General features: G+C 44.0%; 1 protein-coding gene across 1 annotated transcript in view; it reads left to right on the top strand.

Moving 5' to 3' along the window:
* LOC122562367 (inactive rhomboid protein 2-like) overlaps positions 1 to 14,258 on the top strand; it is a 90,687-nt gene that overhangs the window by 30,362 nt on the left and 46,067 nt on the right. Inside the window, exons 7-10 of the mRNA XM_043715243.1 lie at positions 205 to 316; positions 6,980 to 7,054; positions 7,134 to 7,295; positions 13,774 to 13,979. Coding sequence (XP_043571178.1) covers positions 205 to 316; positions 6,980 to 7,054; positions 7,134 to 7,295; positions 13,774 to 13,979 — 555 coding nt within the window. The remainder of the gene's footprint in view (positions 1 to 204; positions 317 to 6,979; positions 7,055 to 7,133; positions 7,296 to 13,773; positions 13,980 to 14,258) is intronic.

Raw genomic sequence — 14,258 nt, forward strand, 5'->3', positions numbered from 1 at the left:
GAGGGAGTGTGTGAGGGTGTGTGTGAGGGTGTGTGTGAGGGTGTGTGAGGGGGGTTTGGGAGGGAGCATGTGAGGGAGTGTGTGAGGGTGTGTGTGAGGGGGTTTGGGGGGGCGTGTTTGAGGGAGTGTGTGAGGATGTGTGTGAGGGGGTGTGGGTATGTATCTCTGTCTAGCTTCCTGTTTAAGAGTTGCTTCTTTCTACAGGCCTTATTTCACTTACTGGATCACATGTGTTCACATTTTGATCAGCTTGCTGGCAATTGGACTTTATGGGATTGCTCCAGTCGGGTTTGCACAGCATATGAAAACACAGCTCGTAAGTGATCTCCAACGTATACAGCTTCAGGCTCATGGTGGGGTTTGTATTACAATCTCCCAACCTTCAAAGTTACAAATCACACAACACCAGGTTATAGTCCAACAGGTTTAATTGGAAGCACTAGCTTTCAGAGCGCTGCTCCTTCATCGGGTGGTTGTTGTGTGATTTTTAACTTTGTCCACCCCAATCCAACTCGGCATCTCCAAATCATCCCAACCTTCAGATTGCTTTACTGCATGACATGAAGCCTGGAAACTTAGTCCATGGTAGGGCACGGAGTAAATAAATGGAGGAACATTTAAGGCACGTGCCAGTTTCTGCCTTACTCTAAAAGTGACCAAATGTGAAGTCAGACAGGAATTGTCAATGAAACATGATACCAGGAGGTTTACAGAAAGCTGGTTGGACGTGGTTTAAGAGGGTTGGAATGTAAAAGCCGCAATGTGCTACTGAGAGTTTATAAAGCTCTAGTTAGGCCCCATTTAGAATACTGTGTCCCCACCCCTCAGGAAGGACATACTGGCACTGGAACATGTCCAGTGGAGATTCACACAGAGGATCCCTGGAATGGCAGGCCCAATATACGATGAACGACTGAGGATCCTGGAATTGTATTCATTAGTGTTTAGAAGATTGAGGGGAGATCGAATGGAAACTTACAAGATAATACATGGCTTAAAAAGGATGGATGCTAGGAATTTGTTTTCGTCAGGTGGGGATAATAGGACACATGAGCACAGCCTTAGAATTAGAGGGGGTCAATTCAGAACGGAAATGAGGAGACATTTCTTCAGCCAGAGAGTGGTAGGCCTGTGGAATACACTGTCATGGAGCGCAATGGAGGCCGGGACGTTAAATGTCTTCAATGCCAAGATTGATAAATTCTTAATCTCGCAAGGAATTAAGGGACATGGGGAGAGTGCGAGTCAGTGGTGTTGAAATGCCCATCAGCCATGATTGAATGGCAGAGTGGACTCAATGGGCCGAATGGCCTAACATTCACTCCTATGTCTTATGGTCTTATGGTTCAGAAGTGCAGGTAAATGTTGGTTTCACTGTGGGTCAAGTGAATTGGAGGATGGATTAGAATGGAAGAATTAAACTGTGAGCTGAAGGGAATCGACGAGAACATAAAACAAAGAACATTGAAAAGTACAGCACAGAACAGGCCCTTCGGCCCATGATGTTGTGCTGAGGATCATTCCTAATCTAAAGTAAAATAACCTAACCTACGCACCCCTCAGTTCACTGCTATCATGTGCATGTCCAGCAGTCGCTTAAGTGTCCCTAATGACTCTGCTTCCACCACCACCGCTGGCAATGCATTCCATGTATTCACAACTCTCTGCGTAAGGAATCTATCTGACGTCCCCTCTATATCTTCCTCCTAATATCTTAAAACTATGACTCCTCGTGTCAGTCCATCCTGCCCTGGGGAAAAGTCTCTGGCTATTATCAAATATAAAGATCTAGGGGTTCAGATACATAATTCTTTGAAACTTGCATCACTGGTGAACAAGGTGGTTAAGAAGGTGTTTAGCATGCTTGCCTTCATTGCTCAGACCATTGAGTTTAGGAATTTGGACATCATGTTAAGGTTGTATAGGATGTTGGTGAGGCCTCTTCTGCAGTACCGTGTACAGCTCTTGTCACCCTGCTTTTGGAAGGGTATTATTGAATTATTCAGAAAAAAGTTACCAGCATTTTGCCAGAACTGGAGGGTTTGAACATAGAAGAATACAACGCAGTACATGCCCTTCGGCCCTCGATGTTGCGCCGATCCAAGCCCACCTAACCTACACTAGCCCACTATCCTCCATATGCCTATCCAATGCCCGCTTAAATGTCCATAATGAGGGAGAGTCCACCACTGCTATTGGCAGGGCATTCCATGAACTCACGACTCGCTGAGTAAAGAACCTACCCCTAACATCTGTCCTATACCTACCCCCCCTTAATTTAAAGCTATGCCCCCTTGTAATAGCTGACTCCATACGAGGAAAAAGATTCTCACTGTCGACCCTATCTAAACCCCTAATCATCTTGTACACCTCTATCAAGTCACCCCTAAACCTTCTTTTCTCCAATGAAAACAGCCCCAAGTGCCTCAGCCTTTCCTCATACGATCTTCCTACCATACCAGGCAACATCCTGGTAAACCTCCTCTGCACCCGTTCCAGTGCCTCCACATCCTTCCTATAGTATGGTGACCAAAACTGCACACAATATTCCAGATGCGGCCGCACCAGAGTCTTATACAACTGCAACATGACCTCAGTACTCCGGAACTCAATTCCTCTACCAATAAAAACCAGTACGCCATATGCCTTCTTCACCGCACTATTTACCTGGGTGGCAACTTTCAAAGATCTGTGTACAAATCTGTGTTTGAGTGAGAGAGAGAGGCTGGAGGCTGGGACTTTTTTCACTGGAGCGTAGGAGGTTGAGAAATGACCTTATAAAGGTTTATAAAATCGGAGGGTCATGTAGGGCAACAGTTTTTTTCCCTAGGGTGCAGAGTTTGAAATGGGGGCATATTTGTAAGGTGAGAGGGGAAAGCATAAAAAGGGACATTTTAACTTTTACACATAGAGGTAGTTTGTATGTGGAATGAACTGTCAGAGGAAGTGGTAGATTCTGATACAATTACAATATTTAAAAGACATTTGGACTGGTACATGTCTAGGAAAGGTTTCGAGGGATATGGGCTGGAAATGTGTTGCTGGAAAAGCGCAGCAGGTCAGGCAGCATCCAGGGAACAGGAGAATCGACGTTTCGGGCATAAGCCCTTCTTCAGGAACTTTCCTCATTCCTGAAGAAGGGCTTATGCCCGAAACGTCGATTCTCCTGTTCCCTGGATGCTGCCTGACCTGCTACGCTTTTCCAGCAACACATTTCCTGCACTGATCTCCAGCATCTGCAGACCTCACTTTCTCCTTCGAGGGATATGGGCCAAACACAGGCAAGTGGGACTAGGTTAGTTTAGGAAACTTGGTTGGTATGGATGTGTTAGACTGAAGGGTTTGTTTCCATGTTATATGACTCTATACCTTCCCTCCTGCCTCACCATCACACTTCTGGCCACACATACAGAGTGGTGTAAGGAGATCTATACCTGTAATGTTTCACTCTATTCATAAAATCTATGTAAAGACTGGCTGTGGTTTCTTACCTCACCAGCTGGTTAGCTGGAATATATAATAGTGGGGTCTAGATGAGAGTGGTGCTGGAAAAGCACAGCAGGTCAGGCAACATCTGAGGAGCAGGAAAATTGACGTTTCGGGCAAAAGTCCTTCATCAGGAATAGAGGCGTTTGCCCGAAACGTCGATTTTCCTGCTCCTCGGATGCTGCCTGACCTGCTGTGCTTTTCCAGCACCACTCTAATCTAGACTCTGGTTTCCAGCATCTGCAGTCCTTGTTTTTACCTGGAATATCTAATACTCCTTTCCTTTACATCCTCTTGTCTTATTGCACATCCTACCCTTACCCCACCTTATTTTCCTCCTCATCGTATCACATGCACTGGTCCCACATCATCTCCTCCTCTTCTGGAAGCAACTGATTGTCAATTTGATAAGGTGAGGCTATAAATGATGATTATTAATGAAGAAATTCTCTCACTAAGGTTTCCTGTCGTTCCTACTCTTGGAATTTGTCCTTGAGATCAGGAATGACAATAAGATATAGGAGCAGAATTAGGCCATTCAACTCATTGAGTCTGCTCCAACATTTGATCGTGGCTGACGTGTTTCTCAATCCTATTCCTCTGCCCTCTCCCCATAACCCTTGATCCCCTTAGTAATCAAGAATCTATCTATCTCTGTGTTGAATACACACAATGACTTGGCCTCCACAGCCCTCTATAGCAATGAGTCCCAGAGATTCACCTCCCTCTGGTTGAAGAAATTCCTCTTCATTCTCAGGTTCTAAAGGGTCATTCCTTCGCTCTGAGGCTGTGCCCTTGGGTCCGAGTCTCTCCTACTGGTGGAAACATCTCCACATTCATTATCCAGGCTTCTCAGTATTCTGTAAGTTTCAGTCAGAGTCCCCTCATCCTTCTAAACTCTACTGCATACAGACCCAGAATCCTCAACCACTCCTCATGTGACAAGTCCTTTATCCCTGGGATCATTCTTGTAAACTCCCTCTGGACTGTCCTTCCTGAGATTTGGGGTCCAAAATTGTTCACAATATTCCAAATGTGGTCTGATCAGAGCATTATACTGGCACAAATTTTCTGCCCAGGAGGGCAGTTGCCCCAAGACTGGAGAGTGGCTAATGTGATTCCACTTTTCAAGAAGGGGGGGATGGTAGAGATTAACCAGGAAGTTACAGGTCAGTGAGACTCACATCAGTGGGAGAAAATTCTGAAGGAACGAATCAAAACCCACTTGGAAGGGCTTGGTTTAATCAGGGATAAGGTTAAAAATCACACAACACCAGGTTATAGAGGGTTCATGGGGTAGAACATAGAACATAGAACAATACAGCACAGAACAGGCCCTTCGGCCCACGATGTTGTGCTGAACATCTGTCCTAGCTTAAGCACCCATCCATGTACCTATCCAATTGCCGCTTAAAGGTCACCAATGATTCTGACTCTGCCACTCCCACAGGCAGCGCATTCCATGCCCCCACCACTCTCTGCCTCGTACAACCTATTCTCCATTCCAGGCAACATCCTGGTAAATCTTCTCTGCACCCTCTCCAAAGCTTCCACATCTTTCCTAAAGTGAGGCGACCAGAACTGCACACAGTACTCCAAATGTGGCCTAACCAAAGTCCTGTACAGCTGCAACATCACTTCACGACTCTTTAATTCAATCCCTCTGCTAATGAACGCTAATACACCATAGGCCTTCTTACAAGCTCTATCCACCTGAGTGGCAATTATGACCTGAGGGGTAATTATTATTAATTAATTAGTCATTCACAGATCCCTGAAGTCAGCAGAACAAGTGAATAGGATAGTTAAAAAGGCATAAAGGATAGTGTTTTTCATCAGTAGTGGCTTTGAGTATAAGAGCAAGGCAGTAAGGTTGGAGTTGTACAGAGCACTGGTCAGGCCTCAGCTGCAGGACTGTGCACAGTTCTGGTCACCTCACTACAGGAAGGATGTGACAGCAGTAGAGGGGTTACAGAGGAGGTTCACCAGGGTGTTGTCTGGGATGGAGAAATTGCTTTCAGGAGAGACTGGGTAGGTTTGGATTGTTTTCTTTAGAGCAGAGAAGTTTGTGAGAGGGCAGTGTATAAGATTATGAGGGGAACATAGAACATAGAACAATACAGCACAGAACAGGCCCTTAGGCCCTTGATATTGCTCCGACCTGTGAACTATTCTCAGCTTGTCCCCCTACACTACCCCAACATCATCCATGTGCTTATCTAAGGATTGTTTAAAACTCCCTAATGTGGCTGAGTTGACTCCATTAGCAGGTAGGGTATTCCACGCCCTTACCACTCTCTGCGTAAAGAACCTGCCTCTGACATTTGTCTTAAATCTATCACTTCTCAATTTGTAGTTATGCCCCCTTGTACAAGCTGATGTCATCATCCTTGGAAAAAGACATTCACTATCTACCCTATCTAATCCTCTGATCATCTTGTATGTAGGGATAGGGTGAATAGAGAGCAGCTTTTCCCATTAGTTGAGCGGCCAGTCATGAGGGGACATAGTTTTAGGGTAAGGGGTAGGAGACTTAAGAGGGGATTTTGGAAAAAGTCTTTTTACTCAGAGGATGGTGGAATATGGAATGCATTGCCTGGGAAGGTGGTGGGAACTGGGAACCTTACAATCTTCAAAAAATATTTGATTGAGCACTTGAGATATTATATCACAAGGGGATATGAGACAAGTGCAGGAAGTGGGATTAGCATCCTCTAGTGGTAATCATATTGGTGTAGCCATGATGGGTTAAAGGGCATGTTCTGAGCTGTGTGAATTTATGAATATATTATACAGCCTCACTAGTACATCCCTGCTCTTGTATTCTAGTCCTCTTGAAATGAATGCTAACATTGCATTTGCCTTCCTAACCGCAAACTGAACTCGCATGTTCATCTTAAGACAATTTTGAACAAAATTCCTTTGTGTTTCAGATTTCCAAAGCCTTTCCCCACTTAGGAAATAGTCTATGCCTCTATTCTTCCTACCAAAGTGCATAACCTCTCACTTTCCCACATTGTATTCCATCTACCACTTCCTTGCCCAGTCTCCTAGCCTGTCCAATCCTTCTTCAGGCTCCCCACTTCCTCAACATTACCTGTCCCTCCACCTGAACCTTCATTTCTTCAATTGAGGAACAGGTTTTACCCACAATTGGTGCTGAATTGCACACTGCTTTTTATTTTTTATTCTTTCCTTCACCATTAATTAATTACCTATTTAAAAATATTGGATCTACCTTGTGTTTGGAGATATGGAACTGTGAGCTATGTTAAGATTCTGAGCTGTTTCTTTGGAGAAAAGCTGGTGAAATAATTCTTGACAGTGATTTCAGGTTGTCTCATGGGAATTGACTGTTATACACTCTCACTTAAATTTTAATTTCTACTCTACCACGTGGGGCTGCAGTCAATATAAATTCAGAGTATAGGGTGGTGACAAACAGAAAAAGTAATAGCATCAAAGGTTAATTCCATTAATTCAATTTCTTCAGGTGTTGAGGAATAAAGGGGTATTTGAGAGTGTGCAACACGTGCAGCAGGAGAACTTTTGGATCGGACCAAGCTCGGTGAGTGTGTAATGATATGACACGATGCTGATCCGGGTTATTATGAGATACAGTTTAAATGTAAACACTGTTTTTGCAGGTTGCTCTCATTCACCTTGGAGCAAAGTTTTCTCCCTGTTTACGGAAGGATCGGTCCATCTCGAAACTTATTGAGAAGCAGAGAGAACAGGAGAGGAACTCTGGCTGTTGTGTTCAGAATGATAACTCTGGGTGTGTACAGACACTGAAAGAAGATTGTTCGGTATGTTCGATTACCTGGAAGAATTTTGGTCATTTAATACAATCTGCCTTTCAGACAACTACCATTGGCTAAATCCCAGGACGAAGCCTTATTGCCTGGAAATAGATCTAACCTTGTACTACTGGCCCAGGGAATACCTGTTTTTGAACAGTCTTCCTTCTATATATGTGCTTAAATTGATGAATTGTGTGTATCTCAAATTCTTTGCTGTTTGTGAGCTCTTTGATATCCCTCCAGGCTGCAAGGATCAGTTCTGGGTCTCAGCTATTTATAATCTGTGCACAAAGAGACAGCGAGTAATGAACCTACTTTTGCTGATAATACATTTCAAATTTGCTTTGTAAGTTGTGAGGAGGTCACAGGAAGGCTGCAAACAGATGTAGACAGGACTGAGCTAAAGAGAAACTCAGCAGGTCTGCCAGCGACTGTGGGAAGAATGCAGAGTTAACCTTCTGAGTTTGGTGTCTATTCTGATGACCTTTATCTTTAAAGCATCTTTAAACATGATATTAGAAACCCAGTCAGGATCCTGTACAATTTAAAACTTTATCACCCTCACCACAGGAGCCGAACAATCCAGTCACAAAACTGTCCCTGTGATTTAAATTTATTTAAATTGGAAACTATGATACAGTAGCCATTTCAGAGATATGGCTGGGAATGAAACATTGAGGAGAAAGTGAGGTCTGCAGATGCTGGAGATCAGAGCTGGAAATGTGTTGCTGGAAAAGCGCAGCAGGTCAGGCAGCATCCAGGGAACAGGAGAATCGACGTTTCGGGCATAAGCCCTTCTTCAGGAAAGAAACATATCAGATTAGAAGGGAATGAAACATATCAGATTAAAAGGTTTACAGGAGGTATAGAGAAAACAACAACGGGCCATTGCATTACTGATTAGAAACAGAATCACTTCCATAATGATAGAGGATATAATGAGGGGAAAGCACTGAGTGGAGACCTCGTGGGTGGAACTGAGGAACTGGAAAGGAGTTAAAGCCATAACAGGTGTAATATACAGACCATATAGAGCAGCTGGTCACAGCTCAGAAGTGCTAGATTGTATAAATGCTGAAATCGGGCAACTATGTAGCAAAGGCAGAGTAATATTAATGGGGAATTTTAACCTTAACATAGAATGGGGGAGGTAGACAAGTACTAATGGGATTGCACGGTGGCTCAGTGATTAGCACTGCTGCCTTACAGCACTAGGGATCCAGGTTCGATTCCAGCCGTGGGCAACTGTCTGTGTGGAGTTTGCTCATTCTCCCCGTGTCTGCGTGGGTTTCCTCCGGGTACTCCGGTTTCCTCCTACAGTCCAAAGTTTAGATTAGATTAGATTAGATTAGATTACTTACAGTGTGGAAACAGGCCCTTTGGCCCAACAAGTCCACACCGCCCCGCCGAAGTGCAACCCACCCATACCCCTACATCTACCCCTTACCTAACACTACGGACAACTTAGCATGGCCAATTCACCTGACCTGCACATCTTTGGACTGTGGGAGGAAACCGGAGCATCCAGAGGAAACCCACGCAGACACAGGGAGAACATGCAAACACGGTCAGTCGCCTGAGGCGGGAAGTTGTGTAGGTTCAGGTGGATTGGCCATGTTAAATTGCCCATAGTGTTCAGGGATGTGCAGGTTTGGGTGGATTGGCCATGGGAGTTACAGGGATACAGGGATAGGGTAGAGGGGTGAAAATGAGCGGGATACTCTTCGGAGGGTTGGAGTGGACTTGTTGGACCAAATGGCCTGTTTTCCCACTGTAGGGATTCTATTCCAGAAAGGATCAGCCGTGATCATGTTCAATGGCTGAGCAGGCTCGAAGGGCTAAATGGCCGTGCTCCTCGATTCTACATTTCTATCACTGTTTGTGGACAGGAATGTTTCCAAACCTTGCTCCAGAATGGCCCTGTCCATCTTCCTTCCCACCAATCCACTCCACCCTCCTCTCTGACCTATCACCATTATCCTCACCTCCACTTACCTATCGCACTCTCAGCTAACATTCCCCCAGCCCCGCTCCCCCTCCCATTTATCCCTCCACCCCCTCGGCTCACAGCCTCATTCCTGATGAAGGGCGTTTGTCTGAAACGTCGATTCTCCTGCTCCTCAGGTGCTCCATGACCTGCTCTTCAGGGAGCCAGTATGGACCCAACGGGCTGAATCACCTCATCTATGCTGTAATGACACTATGACATGTTGGCATCCCCTATTCTCACTCCCGTCTTCAGAAAAAGTGTCTTTGCTACAACTCATTACTTCTTGGTTGAACTTTCCCAAGATGTTCACTTGATTAATTCCAGAGATGAAGGATTTGTCTTATGAAGAGAGATTGAACAATTTAGGCCCATACTCTGTGGGGTTTAGAAGAATGACAGAAGATCTAATTGAGGTCTCTGAGATACTAAAGGAGAATGACAAGTAGATGTAGACAAGATGTTTCCCCATGGGAGGCAATCTAGAATGAGAGGTTATAGCTTTAGGGGCATCATGTTTAAAATAGAGAGGAGGAAAATTTATTAGTAAATCTGTGGAATTCACTACCCCAGAGTGTGGTGGCTGCTGGGAATAAATTTAAGGAGGAGACACACAGATGTTTAATTAGCAATGGGTTCAAGGGTTATGGGGAGCGAGCAGGAAAGTGAAGTTGAGACCGAGATGAGATCAGCCATGATCGAAGCAAATGGCAGAACATAGAAGAATAAAGCGCAGTACAGGCCCTTTGGCCCTCGATGTTGCGCCGATCCAAGCCCACCTAACCTATACTAACCCACTATCCTCCATATACCTATCCAATGCCCGCTTAAATGCCCATAAAGAGGGAGAGTCCCACACTGCTACTGGCAGGGCATTCCATGAACTTACGACTCGCTGAGTGAAGAACCTACCCCAACTTCAGTCCTATATCTACCCCCCCTTAATTTAAAGCTATGAAGAACCTACCCCTAACATCAGTCCTATATCTACCCCCCCTTAATTTAAAGCTATGCCCCCTTGTAATACCCAACTCCATACGCGGGAATAGGTTCACACTGTCAACCCTATCTAACCCCCTAATCATCTTGTACACCTCAATCAAGTCACCCCTAAACCTTCTTTTCTCTAGTGAAAACAGCTAGTCATTCTTAGATTCCATACTGTGGGGAATCTAAATCTAATCAATACTAACCAGAAAGACTGTGAATTCCTAGAGTGTGTCCAGGATAGTTTCCTCCAATAATATGTCTGGGATATGACAATGGGACAAGCAATATTAGATCTAGAAATGATTAGTGAGCCTGATTTAATCAGTGACATAGTTTTTTGTGAGCATTTGTCAAATAGTGGTGATAACATTGAATTTCATGGAGCATTTATAACTGACAAGTGAAGATCAGATCCTACAATGTTGTATTTAAGAAAGGTAGACTTTAATGGGATAAGGTTGGCACTGTCCACAGGAAACTGAGAAGCTCTGCTCATGGGTAAAACAACTGGGAAGCATTGGAGGATGTCCAAAGAAATATTTAATGTGATTCAGAAACAGTTTGTACCCATGAGAAGGAAAGGTACCATCTCACTAAAAACTAGGCCAAGGACATCTAAGAAGGTAAAGACCAGCATTAAATTAAAATGAAGGGCCTACAAAAACATAAAGGAACAGTATAGATCCCACAGAATGGAACAAATATAAAGACCCAGAAAGGATTGTGAAAGGAAACTTGCAAGGGCCATAAAAGATAATAAGAAGAGGTTTTATAGTTATACAAAGGGAGAGCAGCATGTTAAGAGTACTAATGGCCCACTGAAGGCTGAGAGTGGGTATATTGTCACTGACCATGGGGAAGTAGCAGGCATGCTGACCAATTATTTCACTTCAGTATACACCGCAGAAATGGAGGGTCACATGCCAGAAGTTTCAAAGAAATTAACAGAGTTTCGGGGACAGGGTCTAAATAAAATTAGCTTCAGCGAATCATAAAAATGGGGAAGTAATGGAACTGAAGAGTGACAAATCCCCAGGACCTGATGGTTTCCATCCAAGAGTGTTAAACAAGGCAGGAGTGAACATTGCTATTAACCTAACCATAATCTTTCCGAGTTCCCTGGATTCAGGAGTTGTACTTTTGGATTGGAAATTTGCTCATGTCACTCTGTTCTTTAAGAAGGGTGACTGAGGGAAACCAGGGAATTACAGACCAGTTAGCCTAACATCTGTGATGGGAGAATTGTTGGAGTCTATAATCAGGAAAGGTAACTGATCACCTCGAAAATGTCAGCTAATCAGGGAAAGCCTGCATGGATTCATGAAGGATAGGTCAGGCCTGACAAACCTCATAGAGTTTTTTGAAGAGGTGACAAAGGTAGTGGATAGAGATAAGTTGATGAATGTTATTTATGTGGACTTCCAGAAGGCAGTCTCACATAAGAGACTGTTCACTAAAGTGAAAGCAAATGGAATTAAGGACTAATTACTGACATGGTTAGGAAATTGGTTGAGTGAGAGGGACCAGAGTGTTGGAATAATGGATTAATTATCAAATTTGCAGAACTTGACTAGTGAAGTCGCACAGGGATCTGTGCTGAGGCTTCAGTTATTCACAAATTCATTAATGACTTGGAAAAGGCTTAAAAAGTCAAATATTCAAATGTGCTGACGACAAAACTGGGCAGCATTGTAAACCGTGTTGACAATAGCATATGGTAACAACAGGATATTGATAGATTAGGTGAATGGGCGAAGTTGAAGAGGGGTTTATGCCCGAAACGTCAATTCCCCTGCTCCTTGGATGCTGCCTGACCTGCTGCGCTTTTCCAGCAACACATTTTTCAGCTCTGATCTCCTGCATCTGCAGTCCTCACTTTCTCCAAAGCTGTGGAAGGCAGATTTTAATATAAGCAAGTATGAGGTTATCCATTTGAGGCTGAAAAAGGATCAATCAGGTTTTTTTTAGATGGCAAAAGGTTAAATACAATGGATGTCCAATGAGATTTGAAGGATCAGATCCATAGTTCTTTTAAATGCCATGAGCAGATGCGGAAAATAGTCAAGAAGGCGAATGGAATGCTGACCTTCATATCTAAAGGACTGGAGTATAGAGATGCAGGGTTTTTCTTTTTTGCTGTAGTTATACAGAATCCAAGTTAGACCCCACTGAGAGTACAGTCAGTTCTGCTGTAACACGATAGTTCTGTTCTTGTGCAATCCTGTGTTATAAGAAAATCATGTAATAGCAGCACCATTTAAACTAATGGGGCTCAAATCGCATTAAAACCAATACACACTTTAAATGTTCATGCTATAGAAACACTGTCCCCAATTCATCAATCACATTATAACAAAACGCAAATTATCCAACCTGTAATGTCAGCAGATCTGGGCATTGCAACGTAGGAAGGTTGATTTGGCCCAGGATGGGGGTTTCAACGCAGGTTTACAAAGGTGATACCTGGGCTTCAGGGGTTAGTTTATGAGGAGAGATTAAACAAATTAGACCTTCATTCTCTGGAATTTAGCAGATTAAGGAGTGAACTAATCAAAGTTTTCAGGATATTAACAGGGAAAGACTGGGTAGGTAAAGATAAATTATTTCCACTGGTTAAAGGTTCTAGAACCGGGGGCATAGTCTAAGAATTAGGGCCCCAGGCCATTCAGGAGGGATGTTAGAAACCATTTGTCACACAAACAGTATTGGACGTCTGGAACTGTCTTCCTCAAATGGCAGTCAATGCTAATTCAATTGTTAAATTTAAATCTGAGATAGACAGATGTTTATTGAGGAGAAAGTGAGGTCTGCAGATGCTGGAGATCAAAGTTGAAACTTTATTGCTGGAACAGCACAGCAGGTCAGGCAGCATCCAGGGAACAGGAGATTCGACGTTTCGGGCACAGGCCCTTCTTCATCAGGTTATCTGAAAATTTCATTTGGCTCATTAAGATTCTTTGAACAAAACAAGTATGTTTTCTTCTCCAACATGTGATTCCCAAGAATGATCACAATGATGTTTATTGAGCCAGGGATATGGGCCCAAGGCAGACATTTGGAGTTAGGCCAAAGATCAGCCATGACCTTACTGAACGGGGCTTGAGGGGCTGAATGGCCTACTCCTTTTTTTTTAGATTACTTACAGTGTGGAAACAGGCCCTTCGGCCCAACAAGTCCACACCGACCCGCCGAAGCGCAACCCACCCATACCCCTACATTTACCCCTTACCTAACACTACGGGCAATTTAGCATGGCCAATTCACCTGACCTGCACATCTTTGGACTGTGGGAGGAAACCGGAGCACCCGGAGGAAACCCACGCAACACGGGGAGAACGTGCAAACTCCACACAGTCAGTCGCCTGAGGCGGGAATAGAACCCGGGTCTCTGGCGCTGTGAGGCAGCAGTGCTAACCACTGAGCCACCGTGCCACCCACGGTGGCGGCACGGTGTCACATGTTACTATGTTACTTTAGTTTGTTGATGTTTTTTATTTGCAAATACAGGAAACACTTGCAACATTTGTAAAATGGCCAAAGTTCCAGGCTCCTCACCTGGAATCGATTAATGGGAGTAGATCATCTGGGGCAGTCTGCCATCAGGATCCAAGGTATGTGAGCTCTGGTCAAATCAGTTGGCACTACTCTCCCACCCCACCCCAATACCTTCCTGTCAAGACCTCCTCACCCAACTCCCTTGCAGTATTTTCCCAGTACCACCCAGTATTGACCCATGTCTCTTTGATGTGTTCCCATTACCTGCTCTGCTTTACATGGATTAAAAAAACTGGTTTAAGGGCAGATGGTCAAGAAATCATCAGGTTATCTGAAAATTTCATTTGGCTCATTAAGATTCTTTGAACAAAACAAGTATGTTTTCTTCTCCAACATGTGATTCCCAAGAATGATCACAATGATACAAAACAAGATGTTTTCTTCTCCAACATGTGATTCCCAAGAATGATCACAATGATTGGCCTTCTATCCCTTCA

The sequence above is a fragment of the Chiloscyllium plagiosum genome, chromosome 24, assembly GCF_004010195.1.
Source record: "Chiloscyllium plagiosum isolate BGI_BamShark_2017 chromosome 24, ASM401019v2, whole genome shotgun sequence".
Taxonomy (NCBI): Eukaryota; Metazoa; Chordata; class Chondrichthyes; order Orectolobiformes; family Hemiscylliidae; genus Chiloscyllium; species Chiloscyllium plagiosum.